Source organism: Sceloporus occidentalis, unplaced genomic scaffold (assembly GCF_023333645.1).
Source record: "Sceloporus occidentalis isolate IW3139 unplaced genomic scaffold, rSceOcc1.0.p SCAF_8, whole genome shotgun sequence".
Taxonomy (NCBI): domain Eukaryota; kingdom Metazoa; phylum Chordata; class Lepidosauria; order Squamata; family Phrynosomatidae; genus Sceloporus; species Sceloporus occidentalis.
The window spans coordinates 34,082,122-34,096,430 of record NW_028316988.1 but is presented as its reverse complement, the minus strand read 5'-3'; the positions used below and the strand labels follow the sequence as shown (position 1 = coordinate 34,096,430).

At 44.4% G+C, this 14,309-nt stretch overlaps 1 protein-coding gene across 11 annotated transcripts in view; it reads left to right on the top strand.

The window, feature by feature from the left end:
* Positions 1-14,309, top strand: part of LRCH2 (leucine rich repeats and calponin homology domain containing 2) — a 37,030-nt gene that overhangs the window by 821 nt on the left and 21,900 nt on the right. For all 11 annotated transcript variants that reach the window (XM_089536191.1, XM_089536184.1, XM_089536193.1 and 8 more), the window contains exon 2: positions 13,063-13,207. In XM_089536191.1, coding sequence (XP_089392317.1) covers positions 13,063-13,207 — 145 coding nt within the window. The remainder of the gene's footprint in view (positions 1-13,062; positions 13,208-14,309) is intronic.

The following is a 14,309-nucleotide window of genomic DNA, read 5'->3' as shown; positions in this document are numbered from 1 at the left end:
TTTTCGGGAAGGGAATAGGTGTTCCCTCAATTAGCTTAAGCGAGGTTGGAGTACAACACCCATCATCCCCTGTTGGTATATCTGTATGTGTGCGTGCGCTAGAGAGAGAGGCTGGACTACAGTCCCCATCACCCCTCAGTTAGTATATATAGAGAGGCTGGACTACTGCCCCCCATCATCCCCTGTTTGGAATATGTCACAGTGACAGGGTCCCTTTTTCTGGGAGGAAAGATGTGTTGCTTCGATTAGAGAGAGGCTGGACTACAGCCCCCATTATCCCCTGGCTAGTATATGTGTGATAGAGAGGGAAGCTGGACTACAGCTCCCATCATCTTGTTGGTATATGTGTGTCTGCCAAGGTCCCTTTTAAGGAGGGAATAAGCCTTGCCTTGATTAGCTAGAGAGAGGGGCCTGGACTACAGCTCCCATCATCCCCTGGTTGGTATATATGTGTCTCCCAGGGTCCCTTTTGGGGGAGGGAATAGGTGTTCCCTCAATAAACTAGAGGGAGAGGCTGGACTACATCTCCCATCATCCCCCTGTGGCTATGTGTGTCTCTGCCAGGGTCCCTTTTTTGGGCAGGAAACAGGGTTTGTTGCCTCCCCTCAGATAGCTAGAGCGAGGCTGGACTGCAACACCCACCATCCCCGACCTCTATATCGATCTCTGTGATGGGGTTCTTTTGGGGGGAAGGAAGCAGAAAGCTCTTCCAGCGCAGTTCTGGAGATCTGGCAGATGTTGACCACAGAGTTGCACCGGAGGACCCAGGGGTTCATAGAGAGGGGGTCTCAAAGGTTTTTCCACGTTCACTGGGGTCCTATGATGATGATGATGATGATGATAGGGATAGGCTTTCCCCAAAGGGCAGCCCTGATGGGTTGGACTACCAATCATCCCCAGCCGGCGTGGATGGTGATGACTCTGGAGCCCAACACACACCTTGGCAGGTGAAGGTCTAGAGCAACATCTGGTAAGGAAGGGCAAGAGAGCTGTCAAAGTCTGCCTTCCCTTCCCTTAACTCAGTGCTTTCTCCGCAACTCCCATCATCCCCGACACATACAAACAGTAGCTGGGGATGATGGAGGGTGTCATCCTGCAAAGAAGGAGGCCTGTGCCATGGTAGGGGCAGAGGGGAGCCATCATGAGAAGGAAAAGGTTGCAGAAGTGAAAGTCCAGGGGGATGGCCTTGGTTTTATTTGTGGCCTTGTGTAGAGCTTTTCTGGATGTATGCAAGTTGCAAAGAAGGCTACAGTCAGGGGCTCTTCCAGTGTCTTGAAAGGGAAAGTGGGGTTTCCTTTGAGAAGGGACTGGGGTCATGCTTTGCAACAGAGCAAGATGGCATCTAGGGAAACGAAGTGAAGCTGGGAGGGCAAAGACCCTGTGGGTTTTCCTTATTTTAATGTACTTCACGCATTTAGTTCCTGCATGGCAGAATGGGATTGGACTGGATCAGGGCCCTTGTGGTCTCTTCCAACTCTGTGATTCTATGATTTGCTCCTTGCTTTTCAGGCAAATGGTTCCCAGCATCTACTGTACTTATAACAGAAAAAGCCACCTCAAAAATGCCCAGTAAGGTCTTGGGTACGCTCAGCAAGGGCTGACTGGCTTGCCATTGGAGGGGGACATGAGAATGGCTTTGTCCTTCTTGGATCCCCCCCCTCCCAAATCCCTGAAATGATCAGGCTATGTAGAAGGGGTCCATGGTACCGGAGAGTTTGTATGCATTACAAGCGGGGCTCGTAACACATGTAGGGCTGGACCGTGAGAAGATGGGGTGAGTCTCCATGGAGAAAGCGGGCGTAGGCCATAATGGAGAAAAGAGGAGCTTAGCATCCTGCAGGAGGAGGATTAGTTTGCACTGTTGCCGAGGGTTTGGGAAGAACTTCATTGTTTTGAAGGATGGGGCTGGACCACAGGCTTTCCCATGTGGCGTTATGGCCCTATTGCCATGGAGGGGGATGGAGCCGTGGGGGGCAGTGAAGGCAGGGTGGGGGGGATGAAGGAACATGGGGTTGGTGGGTATGGGCAATGGACATGTGGAGCCTTGGGAGGTAAGGATGGGTATGGGGGGAGTGAGCATTAGGCTCCGAACACAATAGCAGTTAGGTTGCTTGGCCACAATTGCAGGCTAAGAAAGGGAATGACAGGTAGGTGTGACAGCAGGGAACATGGCACACTAGTCTCGGCTCATAGACAGTGCCTCAGAGGCTTTCCATGAGCTCCTCCTAACACAAAGTATTGGTTTATGTTAGGATGCATCGAACACTGTTTTGCTATGTAAGCCTGTCAGTCCAGCGGGGTGTAAGCATAGGTTTTTATGCCCCCCTTTCGATGCCTTTGAAGCGTATCGAGTGCAGAAAAAGTAAGGAAGACACGTGGAGCGGCTTGTTTGTAAATGCAGGGGAATCTGGATCTTGTGGCTGGATAGAGAAACTGGTGTTTAATAATGCATATAGCGCTCGACTGGGCAGTGGCAAAATCAGGGGGGAAACAATGGGATGCGCCTGGGCTTGGCTTTTATAGGAGTTCAGAGCTCTATGCTTTGGTTACATTAACCCTGGTGTTCATCTGTTTTTCTAAAATGACAGTCCCATTAATGTTGAAATTGAGATGGAGTTTAAGATTAGATGATCCGTTGATCGTGTCGAATGCAGGGTTGCGTTGTTTCTGCCCATCTGTGACAATTGTGTGCTCCCCTGCTCTCAGGAACACATATTGTTGTGGTCTGCCTGTTTAGACCTTTATTTAAAGCAGAAGATACTGATGGTTGGAGGATGAACTGGTTAATAATATTTTGGGGTGATTGCTGGTGGGCTTCCTTGGCTGAGTGGGGATTCGAACCCTGGTCTCCCGGTGTCTAGTCCAGTACTCAGAGCACTACCTCATGCTGGGATTAAATCAAAGTGTAAATATCTCTTGGGCTACAAAAGCTTGTGAACACAAATAATTGTGAACAACTGGGGAACATTTGGATTTCTATCCTATCAAGATCATCTAAATCTATTTCATATTTTTAAAACTGAAGCAGAAATGAAGCCAAATAAACCGAGACTATTTTTAAGACAGTCACCTGCCTTTTTAAAGGCCGATGGGATTCGTAGGCAGCAGAGCAATGCTTCCGACATGGTCAGCAAAGGAGCTCCGGGGGATATTTCATAATACTTGAACAGTCAGCTGAGTGCTGTACCGGCCTGAATTTTGTATACATTAAACCAGTGGATGTATGCCTTGACTTGTGTCAGGTGTCCATGTGCCATCTTAAAATTGCACTAGTTAAACTTATCACATGGCTTAATAAATCGATTTAACTCAATGGGCTTAAATCTTAAATCGGATGGCATCCTGATATTGTTGCAAGGCTGTATGCCGCCTAATTTGCTGCCAGAGTCCATTCTGGGTTCATCCCCGCTTTCAAAAGTGCTCTGGTGGCCATTTTCTTAATTCAGAAACCTCCCAGATCTGAAAAGAGCCCCAAGGAGCATTCCCGGAAGCAGGGGTTGACCCTGTATGTATTTGGGTGGCAAAAAGCCTTGCAATAAAATCAGGATGCTTCCTGAATTAAGATTTAAGCTGGGTAGAGGTACATCAATCTGTTAAGCCATGTGATAAGCTCCATAGGTTCTCCTTCTGGTAGTCAAGGTGAGAATAAACCTGGAAAATTAATTTGTATCAAACCCTAGTTTTAAGATCTTGCCTTTTTTCTATTTTGCTAACTATTGGGACCAAACAGACAGGCCAAAATAAAGCTGCTTCGGGTCACTTTGGAGGTATGCTGTTCAAATGACGCATGCATCTTAAAAGGCCAAACGTTGCGCCAAAGCTGCACTCCAGTCCTTAGAACTGGAGCATGGCTTTGGTGTGGCTTTTGGACTCTTAGGACGCATACATCATTTAAACAGCATACCTCCAAAGTGACTTGAAGCAGCTTTATTTTGGCCTGTCTGTTTGGGCCCTATTATTTCCTTGTTTCAGCCTAGTGGGAAGCAATGTTTAATCAAAGACCTCTTGGATAGTTTGTGGTAAATTGGGATGGATGGATGAAAGGAAGGAAGGAAGGGAAGAAAGGGTGATGCGTATGCTCATGTTAACTGAGATACGCACTTGTGATTTGGGCCCCTGATTCCCCCATTCTTGAGAGTGATAACTGAGGACAGATGATGCTGTTGTTGAGTGAGAAAGGTGTGTGTTCTTTTCCTGAGTTTCAGGAGACTGTTCCGTATTTTTTAAGGCCTTCGTACTGAAAAGGAGCTTGAAGCCTTCATGGAGTAGCACCCAGCAGACTGTGAAAGCTTCAGCTTATTTTGTGGGCAGACTGCCTGCCAAGGAAGTCCAGGTTCTGTCCATTTTGCTTGTTTAACAGAAATAGAATGTGGTTTCCCAAAGGCGGCTGCTTTTTCAGACAAGGTTTATGACACTCGTAATTACAAAGCGAAGGGTCCAAATGGAAGGGCAGCGCCTGCTTTTACGGCTCAGAAGAGCAAAATGGCTTTCTCCCAAGTGGTCAGTGGGCTGTTGGAAGGAAGTAGTGAAGTGTATTTTGATGGTGTAGCTTGTGTGTTTTGGATGTAGGACATGGGAGGTTCCCCCCCCCCTTGGCTTTTTGTCTGGTGTACTGCCAAGTTTGAGCACTGTGCCAGGGGAACTACGTTCAAACCTCTTCTTCGGAGCCTTGTATGGCAGTTGCAAGTCTCGAAATGCTCTTTGGCGCTGAAAGGCATTTAACCAGCTCTTGTCAGTGCTGTCAGACACACAGGAAGCTATCTCATTGTTAAATAATCACCTCTTTCAGGGGTTTCATGTAGAAGTTGCATGGTGTGTGTGGTGTGGGGAGAAGGAATAGATCAGGGATGGACAACTTTGCCCAGGGAGATGACCAGTTTCTCCCCTCCCAAAAGCAGCACCTTTCTGTGGAACCAAAACCAGGAGTCGTGTGCCATTGCTGATCTGTTTTGCCATTTTTGTTTCGCATAAACACTCTGTTGTTGAGTATTTTTTAGTGATTGTTGAGTGATCCAAGTTAAAAAAAATGGGGAGGACTGGGGGACTCCAAGAATATTGGAACTAAGCACCTAGGGCTGCATCTGCTCTGCAGAAATAATGCCGTTTGACACCACTTTTAACTGCCGTGGCTCAGTGCCATGGAATCCTGGGATTTTTATTTCATTTGTTTCATTTGTATGTATGCTGCCTTTCTCCCAGAAGAGACCCCAGGCCGCCCACAGACAAAGGATTTGTAGTTTGTTGTGGCACCAGAACCCTCTGACAGAGAAGGCTCAGCATCTCACAAAACTACAAGTCCCACATTCCATAGCATTGAGCCATGGCAGTTAAAGTGGAATTAAACTGCATTATTTCTGCATTACAGATGCAGCTTAAGTCTTATGGGCTGCCTTAGGGAATATTTGTGCCTTCCTATATTGGGAGAAAGGCAGGATATAAGAAAATGATGATAATAATAATAATAATTGTCCTTCATCCATGCAGTTTGAAGAAAACCCCCGCAATCAGCTAAAGGAGCCAGTGCAAAAGGATAATATATAGGCAATGCTGTTGGAAACCACCCAAAAGTCCAGGCGAATTAAAAAGTGTTACACTTCCCATGTCCTGCCACAGATCATCCTTCAGACCACTTCTGCTATTCAGCTTTTAAATACAGGATTTGTGCATTAATCTCTGGCTGCTCTCCTTCCATCCTGTTTTCATTTCGTGTAATCTTTCAGATCTAGTTTAATAAAGCCATTAAAGCGTTTAATACTATTTTAGACCATGCTTGATGCCTACAAAAACAAATCTGCAATTGTCTTGGGGTTGGTCTTGGGCCTCTAAGCAGTCTGAGATAAAACCATATTTATCCTCTTTCAGAAAGCAGATAGGGAGGTGGCTATTGAATCTTTGGAGCATATATATATACACATACATACATACATACATACATACATGGCTTCCTGGATGGATCAGTCCATCTGTGGTGTGGTCTTTGATTTTTCCTTTCCACCTTTCTTAGCTTTATCATCTTTTCTTACACCTCTGTAGCTGATCTGAAGGCAGAGTATTCATACAGTATTGTATGTACATTATTTGGAGCCCAGTAAATTGATTTGGGACTGAAAGCAAATTAACGTTCAGGGCACCTAGATAATCCAGACACTGTTACTCTTTTCCATGGCTGCCTCAGAGCTTGCTTTTCCTGTTTCAAGCCCTTCTCCTTATTTATGATGAAATAGTAGCTGGGGAGGAATTGTCAAGACAAGCAGCTGTTAAGGAGAACTTAATTTTTATGGAGCCTTCATGGGTCTCCTGGCCAGGTCAATAATGCTGATTCTCTGTTGAGTCTTGAAGCTGGCTCCTTTGACCCCAGGGACCTGTCAGAAGAAAAAGCTCCATCCTCAGCCTCCTTGAGACCCTCATTAGTTATAATGTCCCATCAGCCCTTTATCACTGTCAGAACTCTGTGGATCACACTGTTATTATTCCAGACAGGAGTGAAAAGGATATTTTATTCATAAACACTGTCTGTGACTATGCTTTAATCCTACTGAACTTCCCAACAAAAAACCCAACCCATGTGCAAAGGAGCATAAAATACATTTTGAAGGGATGTCCAGGAATTGCCATTGCAAAATAATTAACATACAGTTGGCCTTCCGCATTTGCAGCTTTAACTTTTGCAGATTTGGTTAGCGCAACGCTGCCAAAAGTTGATCATAGAGTTGTGTTGGAGAACCTAGAAGTTCCTAGAGAAAAGACTTCTCTAGGCATTTGTAGGTCCTCCAATGTGATTCTGTGATCAGCGTCTGGCAGATGTTGACCATAGAGTTGCACTGGAGGACCTGGAGTTTCCTTAGAGAGGTGTTCTCTCTGGTAAAAAGAATAGTGTTGTTGTTTTTTATTTGTGGTTGTTCCATATTCGCAGGGGTCCTTCACCCCTAATGCCCAGTGAATGTGGAGAGACCTCCATATAGTTAGACCAAACATATATAAGCAACTAAATTATTTTCCAGAGAGAAAGAGGAGGCGTTTGTACATGATTCAGTCCTTAAGCATCAGAGTGACTGTGGTTTAAAGGAGTCCTGTTTGTTTCCTGGTGAGGATAAGAAAACATTAGCCCCCGAATAATGCTAGTTTGGGTGATAGTGGACACTGGGATCATGCTGCAGTATCTTGGATGCGACTCATGCTAGCAAGCTAGCCGGAAACAAATGCTCCCTATTAGTGATAAGGAATTTGTTTTGATCGTGCTTCATTGGATTAGCCCCATCGTGCCACTGGTGATTGTAAAGCTTCAAGATAAACCAGTATGATGTACCAGAGATGCATATCACACAAAAGAGTCTGATCTCACAGACCTCTTCTTTTCCTGAGATTAGTTGCATTACTGGAAGGATGCTTCATTCCTAGTGCCTCTCCCAGCCCTCCTCCCCAATGAAACTATAATTACATAGAAACATAAGCTCCAATCCTTAGCAACAAGAAAAAGATAAATTCCCTTCTTTGGAAACGAATTAATATCCTCCTCTGACATTGCCACTGAGCACTGCAAAAGTGACAGATGTCAGCAAAGCAAACTGAGGCCCTAATAGTTGAGTATAAGCTTTTGTAATGGATCTCGCTCTTCAGAGTCCATCGGTTCTGGTCCTGGGTAGATAAGCCAGAAAAATGAAGGCTACAGATGAAGATTTCTCAGAGGTGAGCACTTCTTATTCTTCAAGAATGGAACAATGGAGGATGTGATAAAAACCTCGGTGTTTAGATAAGGGATTTTCTAGAAGGCAAATGGTTGAAAATGCCTCACTCCCCACCCCTGAGTATTGTGTGCATGAACCAAAAGCGACAGGAATCACCTGAAACATAATCAGGAAGAAGAAAGACCCAGCCTTAATTTACTGCTTCCTCCAACAGAATGAGGGAACTATGAGCACTATGCATGTCACACACTGCAATTTAGCAGCTTAAGCTCTTTCGGTGCCATAGAAACTTTGCAGCGAGATTTGAACACTCCTCAACTAGCAAGCTAAGCTACGTTTGTGTCATGAGTTACTCTTGTTTACAGCTAAACTGCCAGATTCTGGAGACGAGAGATAAACCTCGTGGCACATGGCTCTTGTCCCCGATTGAGGACTGTCCGTTTCTTCCACTGTCATCTTGAGTAGGTCTTTTGTATTGTCAGAAACCAAAGGGGGGGGGGGGGACTTTGGCTGCTTGACAGAAATTCTTCAGGATCAGTAGGGAAGAGTGAAAGGAAGGGCTCTAAGGTGGGCAAACAGTGGGGTGCGTGTTGGCGTGTTTTCCGGCGGCAGCCTCAAAGACTTGATCTGAAGGGACTGAAGAAGAGCCACACTGACCCTTTTGAAAGGGTATATTTTAAACATTTCCCCTCATCTCATCCTTGGCAGTTTCTTCCATCCCACAGGGACAAGTCTGAGATGATAAACAAGCATTATGCCAAAGGCTTTAGACTTTGATAAGAATTGTCAGGTCACATTCCTTGACTTCGCTGATACACAACTTGGGCGCCTAGCCATTCTTTCAGATAACATGGAATTGGGCCAGGTGTGGCTACTGGTTTGTGAGCAGAAAAAAACCCCTCCCAGATGCGTTTTTGCTTTGGTTTAAGAATGTACACAGTGTTCACTTTTAGGCATTAAGAGGAAACAATAACTGGAAGGTGGGCTTGGAATCTCAATAATGAGCAGTTGTGTCACCAGCGTATGTCTCTTCCAACCGACCCATGCAGCCTGTGCATGATTCGCAAATGTATCTGAACTGGGGAAAAGGAAGTTTGAAAGACAAGTCTTCCTTCCTTTCTTTTGAGATCCAGTGCTGACCAGTTGGTTGCCAGAGCTGAATATTCTGTAGCACTGACCGAGTCTCATTTGTGAGACTTTAATGAAAGAATGTTGACTCGAGTGTATACAAAGTCAATGGGAATCTGGGTTGGAATAGTGTTGACTTGTGTGTTATTTGGTGGCAACTGAATACTGCCAGATAATTCCAGGAACGCTACTCTGCAAAATGATAGTTTGTCCCCATCCCAAAGTGCTGTCGTGTTTTGAAGCTAGGACCGAAGGCATCTAATCCACTTGTCCTGAAACATGTTCTTTAGACATTTGTAGGTCCTTCAGCATGAGCATATGATCAATTTTTGGCAGATGTTGACAATAGTGGAGGACCTGGAGATTACTAGAGAGATGTTCCCTCAGGTGAAAAGAACAAGTGTTTGTTTCATTTGCGTTTTTTCCACATTCGCAGGGGGTCCTTCAGCCCTAACCCCAGCAAATGCGGAGGGACCCCTGTATATCATTGTGACCACCATTTGGGGAAACTGGAACTGACACCACATCACCTTTTTGCCTGTTTCCGTAGCCTTGCAGAGAGGTTTTTTTCCAACCTTTAGAGACGATGTTGAAGGCTGAGAAATGAATTTCTTGACTTTTTTTAAAATGGGGGATGCTGGGGATGGTTGGTGGATTTCCAAGGCCTTTGAAATATTTGTATTTAAATGAGGACAAATCAGTGGGACTTAACTTCTCGGTGTACTTACATAAGATTTTGAGTTGCAAGCATAGCAAGATATTCTTTCTGTAAACGTCCGGCACATGAATCTAGTTATTATTGCTGCCAGGTTGCTCTTAGGTTACTCCTCACATCTCTTCAGCTCCTACATGTTAAGCTTAAATGGATTTATAGGTCTAATCTTAGTGATTCATGACACAAGGAACATGCAAAGAAATAAGTCTGAATGCTGCAGTTTGGATAAGAAGCTGCTGAAGCTAATGGGGCTTGGGATTTGACAGAGCAGCTTTGACATAATTCCTTTTTTTCTTCTGCACATGTGAAGGAAACTGGTGCGCAGCAATTGTGTTGTTTGAGCTGCAGGGCTTTTTTTATTGTAAACCAAGAGGATGCACTAAAAGCATGTGCCAGAAGTATGGACTTTTCCTCCCTTTGTTTTGCTTGGGTGTGCTTTACTGAAAGAAAGAAGAGAGATGTGGGAAGACAGGAGCATTGTTTCCTGTCTGTGCTCATGAATGCATACAGTATTTGGTCCTAGTGCTCACAGCCATGCCAGGCAATGGCAGGGAAGGAGGTCAAGCACACACAAGCTGTGAGGCTGGCCTTAGAAAAAGGAATGTGAATTCTTTATCTGTCTGAACAGTTCTGTTTCCAGGTGACATTAGGATGGCAGAACTCCAGGGATTAAGGAAACGTGGATTACAGCTGCCAAGGATGCCCCGCTGTGGAAGGGATTATGGTTTTGAGGTATCTTATAAAACTGAGTAATCTTGATTTAAGGGGGAAGGCCAGATTAAGAAATTCAGTGGTTTTCAGGCAAGTGAAAGAAATCTTACATGCACATGTTTGTGTTTGTGTGTGCTTAATGTATCTATTTATTTCTGAGCTGGTACTGTGTGCCTCTTTAAAACCCTAAATTCAGAATGTATTCACCTGCTATACATTTTTGATAAATGTGGGATGTCCAGAACAAAGAGTTTCAGCCTTCATGCCTCCAAAATTCCCAGTGGTTGTTTGGTTCAAACAACACTCCTGATGTCGGCCTGGTTTGCAGAACCTATCCTTGTAGCATTTGCTACAGTGACGGAATAAGCACATTTATCACTTTGTGGAACAGGTGCAAACCTTGGTTGCTGCCTCCAAAGCTGAGTAACAGTGGGGGGCAGGCGCTTTCCTTGGCACCCAGGTCCACCAGCGCAACTCTTGCCAGAAGTTGACCATAGAGTTGTGTTGGAGAACATAGAAGCTCATAGAGAACACTTCTCTGGGTATTTGTAGGTTCTCCAGTGTGATTCTATGATCAACGTCTGGCAGATGTTGACCATAGAGTTGCACTGGAGGACCTGGAGATTCCTACAGACGTGTTCTCTTAGGTTAAAAGAATAGTATTTTTAGTTTGTTTTCCCCCCACATTCATGGAGGTCCTTCACCCCTAACTCCCACAAATGTGGAAAGACCACTATATAACACACGTGTGCATGCACACACACCCTTCTGCACATGTGTGTCTGTGTACATGTCATATGTGTGCATGCGTGGGCTCCCAGCTAACATCAAATATGCTCCTTAGTGGTGCCAAAAGTATTGTGGCTCCCTGCTGTAGAATATTGAAGGAGTGGGAGGAATTGCATAGTCAGTCCAAAGAACAGAGACTGGATATCTGTAGAAAGAATTATTGGCAGCATCTTCTGTTGCAGCAGGAGGTATTTGGAGATCTTTGGCATGATTTGCACAGGATTTGTCTGGTGTCAGTGGGTTAAGAGGCTGTTTTGTCAAGAGGCTTAATGTTCAGTGCAGAAAGTAATTAAGAGAGTAGCTTCCTGCGATGTGGGAATGGCTACTGTGATATCACCATTAGGCCTTTAATCGTGACCTTTTACAGCGTATTAGTTATAATTCCATATCTGGCATAGGATGGGTTAGGATGTTGCTGAGTCAAAATCTTCACAGCTCACCTGCGGTGCTTTTACTACAAATGTGAGTTGCCCAATGTAAACAATGTCAGAAGAGACCGGCTAGCTCAGACCATACCTCAAGCTGCATCTGCACTGCAGAATTAATGTGGTTTGACACCACTTTAAACTGCCATGGCTCAATGCTGTGAAATTCTAGGGAATGCAGTTTTGTGAGATAGTTAGCCTTCACTGTCAGAGAGCTCTGGTGCCACAGCGAGCTACAAATCCCAGGATTCCATGAGCAAATAGCATTGTAAAATTGGAGGCTCCTTGGAAGCATCGTTGCCGAAGGTAGCCTATAAAATGTTTGGCAGGGTGGGGAGGAATCATAAGGCTTAAGGTACATCAAATATGATCGTAAAATACTTCTAGGGATTGCATTTTAATTAGGAGATTATTATATGACATCTGCTATTTTTGTACAGCTTCTTGCAGATGGTCTTTCTATTTCTGCACAAGGCTATGATTTTTATCATGAGGAACAGACCAGTACCGATCTTTTTAGCTTCCTTTTTTCCCTCCTAGCAAAATGAAGCAATAGCAGTGGCCTGGACTTGTAGGCTCTACAGACAGGGAAGGAAAGGCTGTGACTTTGGAAACTATTCATCAGCATTTGGGGGTTTCCTTGTGTTTTAATCTAACCATCTGACAGCAGGACGCATAAAGAGATGGAACCAAACAGGCCATTCTCTTGCTCCATCATGGAAAAGTTAGTGTTCAGCTGCGCTGGATCCCATAGTTCTTACTGCCGCTCCCTTTTTCCTCTGAAAAGCTCTATTAAATCAGAAGACATAACAAAGGACACATCTGCAGATTGAAAATGAATCATTTAAAGACTATGAGCAGCTGAGTTTCTTCATAGACAGTGTGGGAGTTTCATAGCTTAGCTTCATTGGCACAGAGATGGCTAAAATGTCTAATTCCAGCAGTGCAAATGGAATGGCTTCCTAGTGCTGAGCATCACATATGTAGTGTTCATGGCGTTCCCAATACGTTACAGAGTTTTGCAATCGAAAGAGACATGCTACTAGGAGGCTGCGCCAACAGCCAAGAGCATGTGTACATGACAAGATAATGGCAACAAGAACTGTGGAAGGAGAGGGTGGTAACAGATGTACACTTGTCCCTCCACATTTGCGACTTTGACTTTTGCGGATTTGATTATTCACAGATTTTATTAATATGTCCTCTCTATGAATCTCTAGGTCCTCCAGCACAACTCTATGGCCAAGGACCTAGAGATTCCAAGAGAGAACACTCTACTAGGTATTTGTAGCTCCTCCTGCGCAACTCTATGGTCAACGTCTGGCAGATGTTGACCACAGAGTTGCACTGGAGGACCTAGAGATTCCTAGAGAGGTGTTCTCTCAGGTAAAAGCAGTGTTTTTGTTATTTGCGGTTTTCCCACATTCACGGGGGTCCTGTGCCCTAACCCCAGTGAATGTGGAGGGACGAGTGTAATCACACATTTCATATGCAGGCTTTTGGTTCAAGAAGGAAATCAAAGTTGGGGATGGACAACTGTAGTTCTCCAGGTTGTTAACTAGGAGACTTAGCTTTTGGAAATATTCCCCCACCCTGCTTCTCTTTTTAGATCTTTCCAAGAACAGATTTACTGAAATTCCTCCTGAAGTATGGCAGTTTGCGCCACTCGAGACGTTGAACTTGTATCACAACTGCATCAAATCAATCCCTGAAGCTATTAAAAACCTGCAAATGTTAACATATCTCAATATCAGGTGGGTAATCTTTTCCATGCTCCCTGCACATAACCACTTGGCATCAGAGTTCGCTTTCCAAATTGTGGGAATTTCAGTCTTTCCCATCTTCCTTTGGGGAAAAGTTGATGGAAGAACTGTTTTTAGTCTGTAAATCACAGAGGCCAAAGATAAAAATGTCAAGGAAGTCTTATCTAATTTTCTTCCTGGTATTCCCTTTTCAGATTGTGATGTTTGAAATGCCAAAGGTAAACGTTTGCCATTATTTCACTTTCTAGGAGTTAAACTAATGCAGAGAAAGCTTTGCTGAGCTTGCATGACTTTGGGGAGAATGGCTAGATCGACTACAAGATCAAAGAAACAATGACGTTTGAATGTCAGTGTGCTGTTTGTGGTGACGGCGGTGGTGTTGCATCCGCTGCCTTCCCTTTATGCTACATTTTTGCTTGGAGTAGAGTTTCAGCAGCTTTTCATATGATCTCTTTCCTACACGGGTGTAAAGAAATTATATGCACAAACATTGCTTGTGGAGAATGAATGTCTGTTTTGCCACAGGTGCACATGAGTACATTGTTCTCCTACTCCAGAGAATACCACTATAGGGAGAAATGTTTTCTGTGAAGCAGCCCTCCTGTGTGGCAGAACCGCCAGCTGTCCTGTCAGCTTTTAAAAACGGTGCCTCCTAACCAGCTTTTGTAAACTGAGTAGATGTAAGGTGTGCCTTTAGTCCTTAACTCGGCGTTTGCATCTCTGGCAGATTTTCTGTCTAATTCTGCACGTCAGGTTCATAACAGCCTGTTAATACTGGTTGACTATTCAAAGAACGGAGATTGTAAAGCAATATCTGCCCTTTTTAAACGCGGGATCTCATTTCACAACATGGAGGTCTCTACAGTTAGACTGAAAAGAAGTTGGAGAAGTGGCTGTTAGAGGGATAAGAATGAGGAGAGTGTTGGGGATGAGAGAAAATTATAGGAGGCCATAGCTGTCCCTAGTTTCATAAGCAGAGTTCGAAGAATTAGGAAGATAGATGCTCATCTCATTCTCAAAGGAAAGGACAAACAGTAGTGTGTTGGAATAACCAATATCTTAATTTCTGTTTAATCTTAGAGAAGGTTTCCTA